Raw genomic sequence first — 21834 nt, 5'->3', positions numbered from 1 at the left:
GTCCTCAAATGTTTGACAAATTGAAGTGTGAATGTTGAACACCTTTATGTGAAGGTTGTACCGATTTCACAAAATTGTCTGCAGTGTTGAAACTGTATAACTTGAAGGCAAGAAATGGGTGGAGCGACACAAGCTTCACAAAACTGCTTTTACTTGTTAAGAAAATGCTACCGAAGAAAACAAGTTTCCAAGCAAAACGTATAAAGCAAAGCAAGTGTTGCGCTCTGTCAGCCTCAGCTATCAGAAGATACGCGCTTGCCCTAACGATTTCATTTTGGTTAGGAATGAGTATAAGTCACTAACTAAGTGTCATAAGTGTAATGCGTGGTGCTACCCAAGAGAATGGAAAGAGCCTGAAGAAGGCATTATGGCCTTTTCCCATTGTGCCAAGATTCAAGTGCTTGTATAATAATGTAGAAGATGCGAGAAATTTAAGGTGGCATGCAGATAAAAAGATTAAGATGGCATGCTTCGGCATCTGCTGATTCTCTAGAATAAAAGAAGTCTGATATTAAGTATTCTAAATTCGGGGAAGAAGATAGAAATCTACGCCTTGCATTAGCCACCAACGGAATAAACCCGTATGGGATGCAATGCAGCACCCATAGCACATGGCCAGTGATTTTGTTTATATATAACCTTCATCCATGGCTATGCATGAAACACAAGTATTCGATGATGTCTATGATAATCTCTGGGCCAAAGCAACCGAGAAATGACATAGATATATATCTAGCTCAATTAATTGAAGACTTAAAAGTATTGTGGGAGAATGGAGTTGATGTATATGATGCATATAAGAAAGAAACATTCAAGTTGAGAGCTATGTTGTTTGGCACAGTTAACGACTTCCCTGCGTATAGTAATCTCTCAGGGTATAGCATTAAAGGACAACTTGGTTGTCCCATTTGTGAAGAGAGCACAGATTCTATAAGATTGAAGCATGGAATGAAAAATTCATATATGGGACATTGTAGATGGTTGTATCGTGATCATCCTCCTACCGGCGATCTAAAAAATATTTCAATGGGAATTCAGAAGAAGGTAAGGCACCTATACCGTTGACTAGGGAGGATGTATTTCAAAAGGTAAAAGATATAGATTGTGAATTTGGAATACCTTTGACGAGGCATGTTAGGACAAGTGGGTGGAAGAAGAGGTCTATTTTCTTTATCTTGCCGTATTGGGTAACCCTAAATGTGAGACATTTCTTGATGCTATGCATATTGAGAAAAACTTATGTGAAAATCTTTTCGGCACATTGCTTCATATTCCCGAGAAGACTAAAGATGGCACAAATGTGAGGCTAGACATGGTTGAGATGGGGATAAGGCAGGAATTGGCACCAGAGGATAAGGGAACTTGTACATTTCTTCATCCAGCAACTCACACACTTTCTCGAAAAGAGAAAAGTAGCTTTTGTGAGTTTCTTGCTGCCGTAAAAGTTCTGTAAGGTTACTCTTCTAACATTAGTAACCTTATTTCAATGAAGGATTTGAAGTTAAAAGGTTTAAAATCTCATGATTGTCATGTGTTGATGGAAAACTTTATTCCAATGGCAATACAAGCTATTTTACCTAATAAGGTGTGAGTTACGATAATGAAGTTATGTTTCTTCTTTAAGTCTCTTTGCAGCAAAGTGATTAATCCTAGTAAATTGCCAAGATTGCAAACCCGAATCATAGTTACGTTATGCGAACTTGAAATGTATTTTTCTCTGGCCTTTTTTGACATCATGATCCACCTAACCGTCCATTTAGTTAGAGATGTCCAACTGTGTGGCCCAGTGTTTTTAAGATGGATGTACCCAATTGAGTGTTACATGAAAATATTGAAAGGGTATGTAAAAAACTGGAGTCGCTAGAGGGTTGTATCGTAGAACGATATATTTGTGAAGAGGCCACTGAATTTTGTACCCATTACTTAAAAAATGCAAGTGATATAGGGGTTTCAGTGTCTCGTCATGAGGGAAGGACGGACGTAGAAGTGATTATGGGAAAGAAAGTTGTAACTATTTCAAATCAACAGTGGAAGCAAGCACATCTATATGTATTGCACAACTCTGAAGAGATTGAAGACTATGTGGACAAGCATATTAATGAGCTTAAGAGGGATAATCCCAATAAACTTGAAAGTTGGTACACCAAAACATACAATAAACAATTTACAGCATGGTTGAGAGAGCACGTGCATGGCAACTATAATATTGATTCTAATTCTGTTTCGAAGAAATTAAAGTTGTTGGCAAATGGACTGAGCAAACATGTGATTTCTTTCACAAGCTACCTTATCAATAGGTTCACTTTCTATACTAAAAAACAAGATGATTGGAGTAAACAGCAAAATAGTGGCATAACTCCTATAGCTAATATGATGCATATATCAAGTGTCAAAGATAAAAATCCTATCTATGCACGTATGTCATACTTTGGGGTGATTGAGGATATTTGGGAGTTGGATTACATTGAATTCAGAGTTCCGGTATTTGGTTGCAAGTGGGTGGACAATAATAATACATTGAGAATTGATGACTTAGGGTTCATACAATTGAATTTGAATAAGGAAGGATACAAGGAAGAGCCTTTCATTTTGGCTTCTCAGGCTACACAAGTTTTCTATGTCCCAGACCCGACTACTAAAAGATAGTCTATTGTTTTCTTGACCAATAAAATGAATGAGGAGATGGGGTATGAAGACAATGCAGTTGAAGATGATCCATTTCAAGGGACATCACTTGAATCTCATTTAAATGAAGATGAATCCATGTACATCAGGCACAATCACAACAACGGAATTTGGATTTTAAAGAGGGGGAAAGTGTTTTGTAAGAAGATCAAAACAATTCAAACCAAGAAGAATATACAAAAACATAAGAGTAGAAAAAGGAAAAGATTTACTTAAACATACATGTAAATTCTTTTATTATTCTTGATTGAAAACTTTATTTGTTTTAATTTTGTTTAAGTCAATTTCATTATTAATAACTTTATTTTCATTTAATGGTTTCTAATTCATTTTGTTTGATTGAATTTCATTGCAGATGGCAGACGATAGTGGATCGAGCATTGACAATCCTTCTCAGCCTGGGGATGCCTCCGACCAGGAGAGACAGGTGTGGGAAGAGGCAGCACGCATACAGAGGGGGCTTTGTGTCATGCAAGAGTTGATGAAAGCTCAGATGGAAGGAAAGAAATTTGCCATATAGTGGAATAAGAAAGGACAAGCTATACAGTCAAATAAATTTATCAGCTACATTGGGACAGTGGCATGAAGCACCGTGCCTATTACAGTGCAGTATTGGAGGAGGGTTGATCGTTTAGTGTGGGATGCTCTTTGGACAGATGTATTAGTAAGATATTATAACAACTCAAGTTTCATTTTCTGACAAGCTACCTCACACTAATGAGTTGTTTTGTGTGTTTTCCAGTCTGGATTTGATATAGATGAGAGCAGGAAGAAGTTTGTGGAGGGGAAGGCTAGGAGGGCACTGTGGTCTTTCTGCTATTTTGTGACACACAAGTACTTGAAGGATCCTTCCATAGTCAACGAGTCTGAGGTTCCTAACTTGATACGGGACTTGGTCAAACCAGACAATTGGGCTGCTTTTGTGACGTCACGTTGTGATAGTCAATTTCAAGGAATAATCCTCATGTAATTCTAAATTAAATAGTCCGTTTTCTTTAATGTATATATTTTTGAACTAGAATCTTATTTGTTTTTGCAGGAATTAAGTGTCTAAAATATGGAAAGGGTAAAGAAGAATCAATATCCCTACCGAAAAGGGTGCTTGGGTTATGTGGACCTCAAGAAAGAGGTGACTCAGAAGGAGGGATCAGATGTCACTGTATCCCGTCAGATGCTGTGGGCATTGGCTAGGCAAAATAAAGATGGCCAAATTGATAATCCTCGCGTTAAGGAGGTCGTGGACAGGATGGTGAGTTTTATTTTAAATTAAATAATCCTCATGTTATCAAACATCTCAAAGTATGAATTCTAACAATGTTTGTTGAGTAGGAGAGTTTGTCCCAAGAAGTTTCACAAGAGGCACATTCTGTAAATGACCAGGATATATTGACGAGGGCATTGGGGACTCCTGATCATCCTGGTCTTTTTAGAGGCGTCGGTTATGGAGTCACCAAGAGGGATTACTTCGGGTACCAATAAAAGCCCTCTTCGTCATGCACGCCTTCCTCTGTTGAGTTTATGGAGCTGAAAGAATAAACGCACTGGTTAAAGGAGCAAGTTGAAGTGCAAACATGCCTAATCGAGCAGTTGATTAAGAATCAAGCACCACAGCTGCTCCAAATCTCAGCCCAAGTGGCAAAGATAGCTATACATTCCCCTTACTACCTGAGGTATAATACTTCTTGTGTTTATATGATTACATTCACTTATTTTCATATCACACTAACTTGTCTCTTATGTTAAATCAGGGTAAAGCAAACGTTCAGTCTATGGCAGATGGCCCTAAACATCACACTGTTGCAATGGCCTGCATGTTCAATTTACCAGGGGAGAGCATGATTCATAATGTGCCTCTCCCTGCTGATCATGTGAGGGTGTAGTTGAACATTGCTATTGATCCTAATTATACCCTCTTGATACCCACCTCAGATGCAGAGACAATGGCTCAAGCAGTGGGTAGCTTTGTTGCTTGGCCTGGCCGTCTTCTTACATTAGGACATCCTTCAAAGGTATATATGTATAGGTTGAAACATTCAGTTGATTTAAAATAAACTTTGTTTTAATTACAAACAGTCTGTTTGTTAGTCTACGAGGAAGAAGAAGAGCCTATTGGGCCATCACTCATTATCGTTGCTACAGAAGCAGCCCTCTGAGCTCGTTCAAGCGGTATCATCAAGACTCCAAATATGTCTTGAGGAATATGTAGTTGGAGCCAGATTAGAACATGGCGAGGATTTCATGCTTCCCCTAGAGTTTGAGCCAAAGGTCAATGGTCGACCCTCGTCAGAGTACGTCACAAATGATGTATTGAAAGAAATTTCGATGCATGGAATGGCTAGAACAAATGCCTGTAACTTTATATCAAGTGTTAAAACCTTAACTATACTTAAGTACTTGAACATTTATTCTATTAATATCTTTGTTTGTTGATTTCGGTATCTTTTCAAGAACTTTATAGTTCCTAGTGGCCTTCATGACAAGTTCAAGATTATTAGCCCCCACACTTTTGCTAGCCACAGACCTAATACGAAGAAGAAAGACTTATCCAGAGACTTGGTGGATATCTTCATTTCTAGGGCAGCAGGGCCTCAGACTTTGTTTTTGGCGCCTTACTGTCAAGGGTACGTACGTTGTATACTGAACTTTCTTAGATTCTTTTATTTTCAAATATTTTGTAATTATTCTAATTGTCTTTCTTATAATTAGGGTACACTAGATGCTGATTGTGGTCGATCCCATGAAGCTGAGGATTTGGTATCTCGATTCTCTTCATGAGGATCCAACCAATCGACTATTTATGGTTTCATTATTTAATAAGTAACATTTATATTTATTATTTAAATTTAATTTAATTTAATTTCTTGCTTCAATCTAATTTTTGACAATCATTAATATTCAATTTTATTGTCTTCTCAGGGCTTTGTGGCTATACCGCACAAATCAAGCCTTACCCTGCCCCCCGTACAAAACGGCCAATTTGACGATACCTTCCCGTGGAAGAAAGTGAAAGTATTCATTACCATTATTTACTACTCTATTAAATATGATTTATATATATGATTGACTAATATTATTTCCTTTTCCATTCTTTATAGTGCTTGCGTCAACCCAAAAAAAGCTTTGATTGTGGGTATTGGGTGATGAAATTCATGAAAGAGATAATTATGCATAATGCTGACACAATCCCTACACAAGTAATATGCATTTAATTTGTTAAAGTTTAATTTATATACTTTAGAATTATACTTACTAGTGTAGCTTTATTTTTATATCTAACTTCAATTTGGTTTTGCATACAGTACTTTCCCAACACATATTGCACTGTATATTCATCCGTCCAAATGGAAGATATCATTGAAGAGCTAGCAATGGCTTTGTACCATCAGTGGGTACAAAATAGATAGGGAAGAAGTTGAATTGAAGAGCTGTTGTGGTTTTGGGCATTTGGCAAATTTTGGTTTTGGAATTGGTTTTTTGCTTTAGCCTTTTCTCCTTGTCCAAATTAAAATTTTGCTTTGACTTGACACAATACAATTGTATGACATTTGGTTTGTTAATTACGTTATTAACATGTATATAATGTAAATTTCTGTGTGTCTGGTGCATGGTTACATTATATTCATATGACTGAATTATTGCTTGCTGTATATTGGTTTGAAACTTTGAATGCTGGCCTGGTCCTGTCTTTCATAAAATGTCGCTTTGTATGAATTTTTAAAATGCAAGGGGATTGTTGGAAAAGCAGTGCCCGTATTAATAATAATAATAATAATAATAATAATAATAATAATAATATTAATACTTGACGGTTATTGGTTAAAACCGTCAAGTAAATTGAATAATACTTGACGGTTCTAACTATAACTGTCAAGTATTAATGAATACTTGACGGTTTTAACAGTAACTGTCAAGTATTCCCAGAATATATTTGACGGCTTTCCTTTAAAATCGTCAAATACAGTCGATTATGTTTGACGGTTTTAGTTGTGGAACCGTCAAATATTATCAATTATATTTGAAGGTTAGTAACCGTCAAATATTTTTTATAGGAATATATGACGCTAGCATACTTGACGGTTTTTAACTGTCAAATATAACCAAAAATAACCGTCAATTATTCTGTTTTTTGTAGTAGTGAAAGGTGAATTCATTCTGCTTCTGACTCAAATTGGAAAGTATTATTGTATCTGTCAGAATAGATCTCAATGATAATATGACTTTAACACCCCTCAATTTTTTTATAAATATATTTAATCTTATATTTTATAAATATATAGACACATATTAATTATTTATTAATTACATTATCTTATATATTATTAATTATGTTGGACAAAAATATATTATTAACAAATTTATTTCTTGAAATTAAAATATATTTTTTTAGTAATTTATATATATATATATATAAAGTGCTTCTAATAACAACTATCTAAATACTCTCACTTTATCAAAATCACTTTTTCACAAAATTTATTCTTCAAAAAATCTATTCTCTCAAGAATATATTCTCCAAAAACTATTCTCTAGATCATAGTTTGGTTTCATCCAAATACCTCCAAATCTAATCCAATTCCTAACTAGCTAGAACGTTTTTTTTTTTTCCTTCGTGCAAGCCTCCATGAATGAAATTGAAGAAGCCATTGTTGCCTCTCTGTTCAGAAGGCAAGTTTGACATAAGTGAGTGCTTGTGCTTGAAAAGAGGAATCCACTATATTAATTATTTAATTTCACGCATCATATCATGTCATATCCAATTCCAGCCAATATATCTGCTTCGATATAAAAAATAAGCGAAATAAATAAACTTAAATTATCAAATTAATATATGCTACATAAAATAAAAATAACAAATACTATGTCTAGTCTTTATTATAAGAGTTTGTTTGACTTTTATTTTGATCTTAAACATAAAACCTTAATCTATTTTGTCTCTCATATTTATTTTTTTTTTAAAAAAATAGTTCTTGAAATAATAATAGTTTTAACCAATACACTTGAATAGTAATAACATTTTAGGAAAGATAATATCTATTTATTATAAATAAATAATATAATTAATTTTTTTAATATACTCAAATTAGTTAATTAGCTCTTATGTTAACACTGGAGGTAGTATTAAAAGATATTTAGTAAGGGAGCCCGTAAAAAAGTAATAAACGTTTATACATTCTGATTTTCTTTGTTATTTTCAATTCTATAGGTCATGTTGGCAAAAGCTCCATTCTCACCAAAGTTGGACGTAAAAGTTTTCCAACGATGCGCGCGCGCACGTGCGCCCGCACTCACAGGCTAAAAAAAAAAAAAACCTACCATTATTTATCTATATATAATTATTTAATACTCCCTCCGTTCCTTATTATAAGAGACAGATAACCAAATTACGTTGATCAAAAAAACAGTTAAAATTAGTTGAGGACAATTAATATGTAAAAAGTATAATATTTTTTCCAACAATGCCCTCATTAATAAGGAGAGAGTATGAGAGAGAACAATTAAATTATTAAAAGAAAGAGAAGTGAGAGGGAGAGAGAGTATGAGTTGGAGACAAAATAAATAGGGGTAAAATAGAAAATCAATACAAAAAAATATAGACAAGTTTTAAGTGTCTCTTATATATGGGAACATGCTATAAACATCAAATGTCTCTTATAATAAGGAACGGAGGGAGTATTATCTCTGATTCTTAATATAAAAACTAGTTAAGAACCAGAAGTAGTGTCATAAATGCAATTTGCCTTTTAGTGATCATAGATAACTTTTCCGGTTCTCCTATGCAAAATCTTTTTATAAATTATTGAGTTAATATAATCTTTGATCTTTTAAATTTATCTTTATTTTGGTTTTAGTCCCTTAAATTTCAAATTATAAGTTTCGGTCTCTCAAGAGGCAAAATAGTCTAAGTCTTTATTAAATTATAGGGATTAACTAGAAAATTTTCCCTGTGTGATGCACGGATTAGCATATTTAATTAGATTTAAAATTCTAATATATCCATTGTAACTTAAGATTTACTTTTTATAGGAGTATGATTCTTTTATTCATTCAAATAGAACTTAAATTAGAAATGTGGAATTTAGGAAGAATAGATAAAATTTTAAAATTATTTATTTATTTCTCTATTTAAGCCTCTAATTCATATACTTTTTAATTATGATGCTTCATATTTAATGCAATATATATTCAAATCCTAATTAAGATGCTATTCAAATTCAAAATTAATTAATAATTTCTTCTTTTGAGCCCTTAATTGAAATTTTATTTATTTACAATGTTTCTTATTTAATTCAATATATTCAAATTTCAATCAATATGTTATTCAAATCTTATTAATTGAATATATTCGGATCTAATAATATCATATCTGACCCATTTTTGAACAAATTGGGTATTACAAGTTTTCAAAAGTATAATTGATGATTGATTAGTTGATTGATGATTGATGTTTTAAATGAAAAGAACTTAAGAGACCAAAACCTACAGTTTAAAACTTGAGAGACTAAAACCAAAATAAGGACACCAAAATTATATTAACCCTAAATTTTTTTTGATAAAAATTTCGTCCTTTGTTGTAATATTTTCAAATATTTAATTTTAAATTTTCATTATTAATAGAATATTTAAAATTTTAAATTCCCGCAAATCATATTAGATATTTATTATTAAATGGATTAGCTGGTTTTTTTTGGGCAAATTGGGAATAAATACCCTGTTGAGAAACTAATTGGCAAATAGGACCTAAGGACTTTGAACAAGTGAACTTCCGTTGTGTACAAGTGATCTTCCATTTTTGTGCAACTGATCTTCCGTGTGTACGCAACTGATTTTCCATGTGCGTGCAACTGATCTTCCGTGGTGTGCAACTGATCTTCCTTAGGTGCAACTGATTTTCTTAGGTCCCATTTGCCAACTAATTTCTCAATGGGATATTTATCCCCAATTTTCCCTTTTTTTCCTTTTAAATTAACATTTCTGGTTTCTGAATTTTATTTTTTCTCAAAAATCCCAAATAAATTATATTTGAAACATCAAAATTTAATTTAGGCCTATACTTTTAACAGAATCCTAATCAGGCTAAGAGACCAAATTAAGAATTTGTAAATATTGTTAAAAAAACCAAAATACCCCTCTACATGGTTAAAAAAAAGTTCAAGGCAGGTGCAAGCTTTATTTTGTTTTTGATGGTTTTTAGCTGCCTAAGGGTAATCTAATCTTTTGACAACATGCGGAAATATTTAATAAAAATTTGTTAGAACTGTACGTCCAAATTAAAATTTTGGTGAACTAAATTTAATTGGGGTTCTCCTTTTCTTTTCTTTTTTTTCTTTTGTTTTTTCTTTGCTAGCAGAATATTAACTTATTAAGTGCTTCTTTGTTTGGGGGGCGTTTGTCGGAAAAGTAGTTTATATGTATGCTAAGTTAGTTTGCAAATTTAGAAGCTATTTGTAATAGTTTTTTCTTGTCAATTTAACTTATAGGTCTGAAGTTTTTTTTTTTTTTAAACATGATTACAAAAACACTTAAAAATTACTTATAACTGCTACAAAATCAGTTTTTTAGAGTTAAAAGATATTTTTACCCTTATATTTATATTGTTTTTATACTTCTTTATATATTTATTATACTTCTTGATCAGTTTTTAGGTATTTATTTTTAATATTCTTTTAAATAAAAATAATTTTTAATATTTTTATAATATTTTTAATTTTATTTTTATTTTATATTAACATAAATTGTCTAGAGTATATCATCTAATTACTTATATAATATTATTTGATTAAAAAATTTTCAGGTTACTATGCTTTCTAATTTAAATCTATTTTGTTAATTAAATTTAATTTCTTCCTATATAGTGATTTAAAATTATTATATTTTATAAATTCATATTTTTAATCATTTTTATTATTTATCTTACGGTACTACTTCACTCTTACGGTACTACTTCACTATTGAGCATCTAAAAGTATTTAGCCTTGCAAGATGGTCCTTAGTGATTTATACGGGATTCAACGTGCCTCACGCTACTCGAGTTAGAATGTAAGTAAGCTAGTGATGCTTTCAAGTAAGAAGAATCATATTCATTTTGGTCATCTTACAAATTAAACTTATTCATCTAATTACAATCCAAACAATTTTTTTACTTTATAAACTAACTTTTATAAAAATTAATCTAAATATAAATTATATTATCCAATCTTATTTTTCTAAAAATTATATTAAATATATATTTTTTAATCATTAGTCCAAATCGACCCTAAAAAAATCGACCCTTAAAAAACCGACCTTAAAACGCATTTCTCTGCTGCCCGCTGACCAATCCCCGTCGCGGTCCTTGCATAGAGTCATAGACAGAGTTGTATGGTCAAATGCTCAGTCCGTCCCTCATCTGGCTCATCTTCAGTTCCCCCCCCCCCCCGGGGGTCACAATCGCAGTCGCAGCTTAGCTGTCGAGTCGAGGTCCTCTTCTTCCTCCGCGGCTCCTGTCTCCGTCAGCGGCGTCCCTTGGCTCCATAATAAGAAAAGGCGGCGAGAGGAGGATAATCACCAAACGCACAAGGTCCTCTTCTTCCCCCACTTTTCTCTCTGTTTCCTCACGGATTTTTTTTTTTTGTGGGTATTTTGTCTTAATGCCTCTGCGTTTAAACAATCCATTATCATTTTACGAGGGAACCAGAAGATTTACTGATTTATGGACAAACTAGAAATTTCTCCTAGTGTGATATACAGATTAACCTATATGATTATATTTAAAAGTTTAATAAATTACATTATCTAAGATAGTTTAAAATTTAATTCTAATAGGAATATATTTTTTTATTCATTTTAATAGAATTTGAATTAGAGATACAGAATTTATGGCTAATAGATAAAAATTTAAAATTATTTATTTATTTCTCTATTTAAGCCTTTTATTGACATACTATTTAATTATGACACCCTCATTTAATTTAATATACTCAAATTTCAATTAAAATATTATTCAAATTGAAAGTTAATTATTAATTTTTTTATTTGAATTTCTATTTGAAATTGTATTTATTTATAATGTTTCCTATTTAACTCAATATATTTAAATCTCAATTAATATATTATTTAAATCTTATTAATTAAAGATATTCGGATCTTATAATCTTATATCCGACTCATTTTTAAACGAACCGGGTATTACAAGTTTTCAAGAATATAATTTATTGATGATATTAAAAATTATAATTTTAAACAATTTTGTTATTAATTAATTTTCTTACGATTTGATGAAGCTTTGGTCTTTAGAATCTATCTATTATACGTTTAACATCATTCTAACATTAGTTTTAGCGATCTGGGTCATTTGCATAATCAAACGACTGATATCTCTGCGCAGTTCGGGGGTCTTCAGGCCGCTCTATTCTCCTCTCATCTTTGTGCACTCAGTGTGCGAGGGTTTATCACAAGGGAGAGAGGGTTTTGGTTACATTTGGCTCACTTCACTTGGATATGGCGTCTTTCACGGTGATTCAACGTGCACGAAGCACAATGCTCTCTTCCTTCCTCAAAGTACGCCATGACATACAACCTTCTTGTTTCATCTACGGCAATTACTATAATCAAATCCTAAGTAAAGCTCTGAGCACTTCCGGCAGCCCAAATGAGTATCAGAGAACTCATCCTCATCAACCACCATCCGACCCCAGAGCTTTTCGGGATCACAGAGACCCAAACCAGTGGGACCCGCGATGGCAGGGTGGTCCTCAAGGCAGGAGCTCTGAACAATCGAACCCACTTGCCCAAAACCAGGGGTACGTTCAACAAAGGAATCCCAACTATCGAGTTAATAGCGTTCAGAACGCTCCGGATCGATATCCTCTTAATCAGAGTCAGATTCCTCAGAAGAGGGAGTATCCTGATTCAGGGCGGCGATATGCTCCGCAAGGAAACCCTAATCAATGGAATCCTCCGAATCAGAGTTGTCCCCAGTATCCAGGGCCAAATCAGGTGAGCCCTCAGAACCCTAATTTTCAGCAGAGGACTCGACCTAATGGATTGACCAATCAAAACCAGGAATACCCACAAACTGGAAGCCCCAACGAGTTTAGCAGTCGGACTCAATGGTACCCTCAAAATGGACATGCAACTAAATCAGTTCCTCAATTTCAGAGTCCTAATCAGTTGGGCAATCAAGTTCCTAATCAAGGGCAAACCATTGAAAGCCAATCTCCATCTTCTCCGCCTCCGTCCATTATTGATTTGACCCGATTGTGCCAGGAGGGGAAGGTTAAGGAAGCTATTGAAGTGATGGATAGAGGGGTGAAAGCTGATGCTAACTGTTTTGATACTCTCTTTGATTTGTGTGGTAAATTAAAATCTCTTGAGGATGCGAAAAAGGTCCATGATTACTTTTTGCAGTCTACATTTAGGAGTGATCTCAAATTGAATAATAAGGTGCTTGGGATGTATGGGAGGTGCAAAAGCATGACGGATGCCCGCAGAGTGTTTGATCATATGGCCAATAAAAATATGGATTCATGGCACCTGATGATTTATGGGTACACAAATAATACCATGGGAGATGAGAGCTTGCAGTTGTTTGAGCTGATGAAAGAGCAGGGCTTGGAACCTACTTCAGAGACTTTCTTAGCGGTGTTATCAGCTTGTGCTAGTTCAGAAGCTGTGGAGGATGGCTACCTTCATTTTGAATCCATGAAAAGTAAACATGGAATTGAACCAGGGGTGGAGCATTATATGGGGCTTCTAGATGTTCTAGGTCAATCTGGGTATCTTAAGGAGGCTGAAGAATATATAGAGAACTTGCCATTTGAGCCCACAGTGGCTGTTTGGGAGAGACTGAGGGATTATGCTCGGACACAGGGAGATATTGATCTTGAAGACCAAGCTGAGGAGTTGATGGTTAGCCTGGATCCATCGAAGGTTGTAGCCAATAAGATCCCTACCCCACCACCAAAGAAGCGAACTGCAATTAGCATGCTTGATGGAAAGAACAGAATTATTGAGTATAAGAACCCTACCCTTTACAAGGATGATGAGAAGCTAAAAGCCTTGCGTGAAATGAAAGAAGCAGGATATGTTCCTGATACGAGATATGTTCTTCATGACATTGATCAAGAAGCAAAGGAGCAAGCCCTGCTCTACCACAGTGAGCGTCTAGCAATTGCCTATGGTCTTATTAGCACACCTCCAAGAACTCCTCTTAGAATTATAAAGAATCTCCGAGTATGTGGTGACTGTCATAATGCCATCAAGATCATGTCCAGGATTGTTGGAAGGGAATTAATTGTCAGAGATAACAAAAGGTTTCATCATTTCAAGGATGGTAAATGCTCTTGTGGGGATTACTGGTGAAGGTTTTATAACTCCGCATTCTGCTTTTTATTCCCTTTGCTCGCTGCAGCTTATTGGCTTGCCAGAAAGTAGTCGTGCGCGAGAGCCTCGGTACTGCCAGGGATACGAATTTAACTGTGCTCTGATGTAGAATGTACTTACTTCTTCCCATGATAATCGATTTTGTTAAATTTTGTTTTCTTTTAATCACTTTTGAGATCTGCCAATTCTTTCTACTTCAACTCAGAGTTGCAGTATGCACTATTTACCATCGTAACTCAACCTCATACCTCGTTGTATGTCGTTATATAGCATCTATAAAATTGTAGGCCATAGGAACAGTGTCTTAATTGGTGCCACTTGCATTTTTGGCCTTGTTCACATTTGCTCTTAGTTTTTACAAGTCATGATACGGTCATGACTTTGTTGTCTCTGAATAGCCAAGGAATTGAGTTGGTTTTGACAGATTATAAAACTCAGCACTTCAGTGTTTTAGGCTCTTGTTTTCTAGATCTTGAAGCCTGATGGATAAGAGTATGTAAAGACAATGTTTCCTCTTCAACTAAGCCATGATTAGCAAAGTATATAAAAGATTTTACCGCAAAAAATTGAAGTATTGTTACAATTTTGCAGTTTAAAGGGTTAGTTGAGTGACACTTTCTGTTGCTTCTTATTATTAAATTATGGGCAGTACAGTTCTTGAAATTTCAAATCTTTAATGGTTATTCTCTCTTCTATTTCTCATTTGTGCATTGGTGCCATTATTGATCATCTCACCTTATCTCTCTTGCATCAATATTTCACCAGGTCTTGAATATTTATGGATTAAATTCATGTGTATTAGGAGGTGAGAGTCATTGTTGGGAAGTGTATGGCCTTTTGTTCTATATTCTTCTGAGGAAAGTGTTCGCATCGATCAGTTAAAATAACTGTTCATGGTCCTCTATTTCTTTTATTTTATCATTGATACTTTTTAATCAGATGTTTGTTGAAGTTCCTCTATGGAGATTTCAACCTAAAAAGTTTCTAAGTTGCACAACTTGGCAAAAGTTGCCTACTTCTTTTTCATATTTAAACTTCAAATTACCTATAATTTGTCACTTGTGATTTTAAATGAAATCTCTACGTAGATTGACATTATCTTGTCAAAGCAATATATATTATGAAAAATCAAGTGATTCCGTGTTCCCTCATATTGTTACTCCTAAAAGAGCTAGCTTTGAAGATAATTTCGGGTACCTGCTGCTCTGTCTGCTTCACACGTCAAGATAACAAGCTGACATTGCTAGTTTCAAAGGGATTATTGTCCGTGGTAAATATATCAGGGATGTGGCTATATTATAAGCATTTTAGCTTTAGCTGAAGGCTTCTCTACACCTACCTTTACATCTAAGTCTTTTTTCTATTATAGAGAGTTTGTTTCTCAGCAAAATGACAGAAACATTTGATACTTAAATTTGAAAATTTTCATATAGTTACTTGAATAATAAAAATTTTTTTTAATCATATATGACCAATTAAGAATTTTTAAATTTACTGAAATGAACATCTTGCCCTTTGTAATTTTTCAAAAAAAGAGAGAGAAGAGGTAACAACTCATTTTATGTAGTTAATAAGTTTTTTAATGCTATTAACAAGCTTATTATTACCTTTAACAATAGGTCAGAGAAGTTGTAAGAATATCATTTTTTTTATTTTCTAGAAAACTTATTGTTAAAGGCCGTAATAAACTTGTTAATAACGTTAATTAAATTGTTAAGTGCGTCACAATAGTTATAAAATTTTCCATTTATAATGTTATGATTATTGTGAGAAATTATTAGATCACATGGTTAATGACATAATGCGAGTTATTAATATAGTTACACAACTTGTTAACAGTGTTGCTAAAGTAATAAATTGCTACTTTTTTAATTTCCTAAAAAATCCATTATTAAAAGTGATAATGAACTTGTTGATAGTATTAAAAAACTTGTTAATCATACTATAGGAATTGTAAGATTTTTTATTTCTAATGTCATGACTAATCTCTCCAAGTGTATGAAGCTCTCAGATCATGTAATTAATAGCATTAAGCGAGTTAATATCGTTATATAACTTGTTAATAGTATTATTAAAGTTGTAAAAGTGATACTTTTTTAATTCTCTAAAACACATGTTGTTAAAAACGTTAAAAACAATGACAAAATTGTTAATAACATTAAGGAACCTGTTAACTTCCATTATAGTCGTAAAATTTCTCATTTATGATGTCATGACTAATCTTTCTAAGTGAAATAAGCTCTCAAATTATGTGGTTAATAGCATTACATGACTTGTTAACAGTGTTACTAAAGTTATAAAATACTACTTTTTTAATTCTCTAAAAAATCAGTTGTTAAAGGTGATAAAGAACTTGTAAATAGTGTTAAAAAAAAAAACTTATCAATCATGTCAAATAGCTGTTAACCTATGTCTGCTTCTCTCTTTCTTTGAAAATTACTCAAGGTAATATGGTTATTTCAATAAATTTAAAAATTCCTAATTAGTCACATATGACTAAAATGAAATTTTCATTGTTCAGGTGATTATTCAGAAATTTTTAAATTTAAGTATTATTTTTCTGTTATTTTTTTTCCTTGTTTCTGATGTCTTTTTTTTTCTTCTAATATTTGTCAATTGTAAAATAGTTTCTTTCTCACAGTGGCATTCTGTGTTGAAATGAAATGTGCTCAAATGCAAATGCACTTACTTCTTCCTATAGACAGTTTAGTATAAAATTTAATTTATAAAATTATTTTTGTAAAATATTATATCCCAGTCCTTTTTAAATTCCTGTGCCCAAATAGATGACCAATCCCGGATCAGCTGTTCTCGATCGAAGTTCATTCGCAGCTTCACCACGTCACCACGTCGCGTCGAAGTTGATTTACAATCGTTGTTCCTGAATTACAATTAAATCTCAAAAAAAAATTACTAAAAAACTTCAATAACAACTTGAGCAGTATGTAATGACAAATTTTCTTGAGTGAAGAATGACAATTTTTAAGACTTATTTTGTAATTTTTTTCTTAAAACCTCATTGGTGTTCTCCTTTCAATATAAGATCTAATTAGTGAATTGATATTAATCATCTATTTAAGAATTATTTTATATGTTTATCAATTTTTTAAATTAATTTTATTGATATTCTCCCAACAATAATCGAGTATGAGATAGAGGAAAGGAATTAAGAAAGATACTAAGAGTATTTTTGAAAAAATAATATCATATTAACTAATTTAACTAACATCTTCAATATACTCAAATTAGTTAATTAAGTCTTACATGAAGGACCGAAAAATATTTTGTAAGCAATACAATTAGTTTCTTTAAAAAAAAAAAATCTTGTTTCGATAACAACCAGTTTTGATTTTTACAAGACGTTAAATCTAGATACATGGAATCACACCACAAGAATATAAAACTCCCCCAATAACATTTTTCTCACCATACAATAATCGAATTCAAGTTCTCGATTCAAAGGGGCAGGCAGGGACCAAACAGCCTGAACCAACTTATACTGAAAATTACACATGCATGTTCCACACAAGAAATTATTTGCACCAAAAATCGAAGTACACATAATAACAACAAACGCAAGACAATTAACAAGAAGGGCCAAGGAAGAGTAAGAAAATTAATCACACAAATTTCCCAGATTGCTAGTATATGGGGGGGAAAATGTCAGTGTCCATATCTGGTTCACAACTCAAGTACGCGTAATAACAACTACAATAGGACAATTAACAAGATTAATAAGCAATTAACAACACATTTCCCATATTGTTGATGTATAATGACATTCATCAAAGTGTACTTACATTTACTTACTCGCCAACTAATTTCTTGGTACTTGGGAAAGTTTGACACTAAGTACCATGCTGAAACTTTTCATCCATTTATAATTTATATAATCATATTACAAAAAGCCACAATGACAATATTTAAAGTCATCTCAAAACGTCTACATGAGTTGTATATATGCACATAATAGCTGCTTTCTCAAACCATAACGGAAAAAAAAAAGTAATTTGGGATGCATTTATATACAAAATAACAAATAGTTGTCTTTAATTATAACTAAAAAGAGGAATATGTATAGCTATGATGTCGCCTAAGATTGGGGTTTTTACAGGTTTTTTGAGTATATCTACTCTCACTACATTTTGAACAATGATACACTCTTTTATCTTGGAATTATGATTCAGCCCTCTTACTTCTAGGCATATCTCGTGAGTTTATGCAAACTTAGAAAAAGTTAAACAAAGTTTAAATTTACAACTATAGTTGTATATTTACAACATAACATTAGCATTTTCATAACACAAATTTCGGACAAGTCTGTTTAACACCATCAATGTCTGCTATCTTCACCCATCCATTCAAACTATAAACCACATAAATAATAGAATTGCCAATCATTTTCAAAACCTGTGCAGATATGAGGAAAACTTAAAAATCCCATGTAAAATGAACATATACTGAGATTTATAGATAATATATTTTATGGAGAAGTAAGACATAAGAATTCAAATGTAAAATTAATGCTCTCAAATTCATCTCCACGTCCACCGCGTTGAAGATGTGATGATAATACACATTTTAACCGTTAGAAAAAGTCTAAAGAAAATACATGTTGAAAGACAAAGCCCAAGGCCCAAGCCAAATAAACTTAGTTTTATTTATTAAGTAGTTTCTTTTTCAGTTACTCATTTATCTTTCCGTCTTAGATTAGATAGAGATAGATAACAGTATCTTATCTTTAGTCTTCCTTGTTCGGTTATATATATATATGATGTATTCCTTCTCATTTAATAATAAGAGATATACAGAATTGTTCCATTAACTTCATGGTATCAGAGCGGGTGCGAATTCGGCCCTGTTCTTCACGATCTGTTAAAGTCACGTAAAGCCTCCTTGCAACCAGAGGCACTCGGCGACTCAGGAACGTGAACCGGTGACCAAAAGTCTCCTCGCGACCAGAGACATTCGGCGACTTGGAGACGAGAACTTGCAACGTGACCCGAAGTCCCCTCGCGACCAGAGATATTCGGCGACTTGGAGACGGGAACTTGCGACCAGAGCAGAAGACTCCTCGCGACCAGAGATATTCGACGACTTGGAGACGGGAACTTGCGACCAGAGCAGAAGACTCCTCGCGACCTTCGGCGACTCGGAGACGTGAACCTGCGACCAGGAGACTCCTTGCGACCAGAAGTACTCGGCGATTTGGAGACGTGTGCCAGCGACCTGAAACCTCCTCGCGACTAGAGGTACTCGGCAACGTACACTAATTACTGCCTCTCGACGCACCCAGGAACCGGTTACACGAGTCGCGACTTGAAGAACCAGTTACACGAATCGGACACAGACAACGATGACACTTGAGGAACTTCCACCCTTGTTCGGGTCAATGAGACGATCCGGAGGAAACCCAAACGCGCCACCCTCGGCTCTTACAGCAGGTGTAATATCACAACAATCTACTTCCTCTTCTTCTACATCATCACCGATGGGAACAGAGCCAGTATCTTCTGCTGAGACACAACAAATGATAATTGCCCATAAACTGAATGGAAGCAATTATCATTTGTTGTGTCTCAGCAGAAGATACTGGCTCTGTTCCCATCGGTGATGATGTAGAAGAAGAGGAAGTAGATTGTTGTGATATTACACCTGCTGTAAGAGCCGAGGGTGGCGCGTTTGATATCCATGAATGGAGTTGCAGTGGTGATGCTCAATTATACAGAAAAATAGTTGAGAAAGAAAGGACCTATGAATTTTTGCTCGGCCTTATAGATGCATTTGAAGACGTGAGAGGAAGAATCATGGGATTAAAGCCGCTGCCATCATTATTTGAAGCATTCAACATGGTAAAATGTGAAGAGAGCAGGAAGCAACTCACTCAGAATATATTTACACCATCAGAAAACTCTGCCTTGACAGTACAAGGCAGTAATGTACCTGAACCTAGAGGAAAGAAAAATTCAAAAGGCTGGTGTGATCATTGCAACAAAAATGGTCATACTAGGGACATTTGCTGGAAGCTGCATGGCAAACCGGCTAATCTGAAACAAAGAAGAAGACCTGAAAGCAAGAGCTATTCTGCAGTAGTTGATGAGGAGAAGAATGGAGAAACCTTAAGCCGGGAAGAATTACAAGTACTCAAACGGATCCTTGAGAGACACAATAACTCATCCGTGACTCCAAAGGCGAATTTGGTAAAGTCAGGTAATTCTATCATAGCTCTAAACGCCATAATGACCAATGATAATACTTGGATCGTGGACTCAGGAGCTACAGATCATATGACCGGTAACAAATCTTTATTCCAAACCTTAAAGTACTGCCACCATGAGAACCTAAAAGTGAAAGTTGCAAATGGAATATTTTCCAAAGTCTGTGGTGTTGGAACTGTCAAAATTCTTGAGAAACTAGAACTGCAGAATGTTTTATTTGTTCCAGAACTGGCATGTAATTTGCTTTCAATAAGCAAAGTAACTAAGAGTCATCAATGTAGAGTGATCTTTGACGATGTTGGTTGTATTTTTCAGGATTTGACAGCGAAGAGGAGGATTGGCGTTGCTAAGGAATGGGATGGACTCTATTATCTTGAAGGCACAGATAAATATGTGAGCAAGGCATTATTTAGTTCAGATTCCTTGAATAAAGATGTATTATTGTGGCACTCTAGACTAGGCCACCCCAATTTTGATTATATGAAGCACTTGTTTCCAGACTTATTTAATAAGAATTCAGCCCCCCTTTTGTGTGAAACCTGTCAACTTGCCAAACAAACAAGAACTTCCTATCCTAAACAACCTTATAAACCAACATCACCATTCACCCTAATACATAGTGACATTTGGGGACCCACAAGAATTAAATCAACTTCTAATGCTAGGTGGTTTGTGACTTTTATTGATGACCACACTCGAGTGACTTGGGTATACTTGATGAAAGAAAAATCTGAAATTCTTAGAGTTTTCAAAAGCTTCCACGCATTTATAAAAACTCAGTTTCAAGGGGTAATTAGAATACTACGAAGTGACAATGGACGAGAATACCTTAGTACAGCCTTCAAGGAATTTCTTGATCAACAGGGAATCCACCATCAAACCTCATGTACTTACACACCCCAACAAAATGGGATTGCTGAGAGAAAAAACCGACACCTCCTAGAAATAACTCGAGCCATTATGATTGCCCGAAATGTTCCAAACTCATTCTGGGGAGAAGCTATTCTCACTGCAACCTACCTGATCAATAGAATGCCCTCAAGAGTCCTAAACTACAAAACCCCTATACAAAAATTGCTTGCAACCTACCCCAATTCACCCTTAGTCTCAGACATTCCCCTGAGAGTATTTGGCTGTGTAGTATACATACACCATAATGATGGTAACAAGCTTGAGCCCCGAGCATTAAAATGTATCTTCCTTGGTTATTCCCCATCTCAAAAAGGGTATCGATGTTACCACCCGACAACAAAAAGGGTCTATGTCACTAAAGATGCTGTTTTTTCTGAAGCTGATGCTTATTATCCCAAAATACCCATTCAGGGGGAGAATTATGACATTAACGAATGGCTAACTCCAGATTCAACACACCTAAACATCGACATCCCTACTAATTCACCTATTGTCCCTGAACCTGAGCTAATAGACAACCTCGAACCAACAGCCCCACAACACCAAAACTCTCAACCTAACCACACCAACTTGGGAACTAGTGCGGAAAATGACATAGGGGTGGACCAGCAGCAAAACGCTGAGTCAGATGATGTAGACGAGCAACAAGAAACTGGAG

General features: G+C 34.3%; 2 protein-coding genes across 3 annotated transcripts; both read left to right on the top strand.

The window, feature by feature from the left end:
- Positions 1–4625: 4625 nt before the first annotated feature.
- On the top strand, positions 4626–6089 carry LOC114749920 (uncharacterized). Its single transcript, XM_028938461.1, has 7 exons — positions 4626–4694; positions 4771–5035; positions 5144–5310; positions 5392–5439; positions 5602–5694; positions 5781–5879; positions 5985–6089. The coding sequence occupies exons 1-7, from the start codon at positions 4626–4628 to the stop codon at positions 6087–6089; spliced, it is 846 nt and encodes a 281-aa protein (XP_028794294.1).
- Positions 6090–11194: 5105 nt separating this feature from the next.
- On the top strand, positions 11195–14497 carry LOC114749899 (pentatricopeptide repeat-containing protein At2g15690, mitochondrial-like). 2 transcript variants are annotated; one of them, XM_028938446.1, is made up of 3 exons: positions 11195–11242; positions 12050–12660; positions 12727–14497. In XM_028938446.1, the coding sequence occupies exons 2-3, from the start codon at positions 12163–12165 to the stop codon at positions 14023–14025; spliced, it is 1797 nt and encodes a 598-aa protein (XP_028794279.1). In that variant the 5' UTR covers positions 11195–11242; positions 12050–12162; the 3' UTR covers positions 14026–14497. The 2 variants fall into 2 exon arrangements, with proteins under 2 accessions (XP_028794279.1, XP_028794273.1); XM_028938440.1 differs by having other exon boundaries at positions 11196–11242; positions 12050–14497.
- The last annotated feature ends 7337 nt before the right edge of the window (positions 14498–21834 follow it).

The sequence above is a fragment of the Neltuma alba genome, unplaced genomic scaffold, assembly GCF_004799145.2.
Source record: "Neltuma alba isolate B1F8T4 unplaced genomic scaffold, ASM479914v2 tig00001058_pilon, whole genome shotgun sequence".
In the NCBI taxonomy this organism is placed as follows: domain Eukaryota; kingdom Viridiplantae; phylum Streptophyta; class Magnoliopsida; order Fabales; family Fabaceae; genus Neltuma; species Neltuma alba.
The sequence above is the reverse complement of the archived record's forward strand: the minus strand, read 5'-3'. Positions and strand labels throughout refer to the sequence as shown.

Excerpts from the sequence above, each read along its gene's own strand:
- LOC114749920 (XM_028938461.1), top strand. The coding sequence starts at position 4,626 with ATGGCTCAAGCAGTGGGTAGCTTTGTTGCTTGGCCTGGCCGTCTTCTT. Across the intron at positions 5,695-5,780 it reads TCCCGTGGAAGAAAGTGAAA|TGCTTGCGTCAACCCAAAAA; the intron begins GTATTCATTACC and ends CATTCTTTATAG. Across the intron at positions 5,880-5,984 it reads CTGACACAATCCCTACACAA|TACTTTCCCAACACATATTG; the intron begins GTAATATGCATT and ends TTTTGCATACAG.
- LOC114749899 (XM_028938440.1), top strand. The coding sequence starts at position 12,163 with ATGGCGTCTTTCACGGTGATTCAACGTGCACGAAGCACAATGCTCTCT.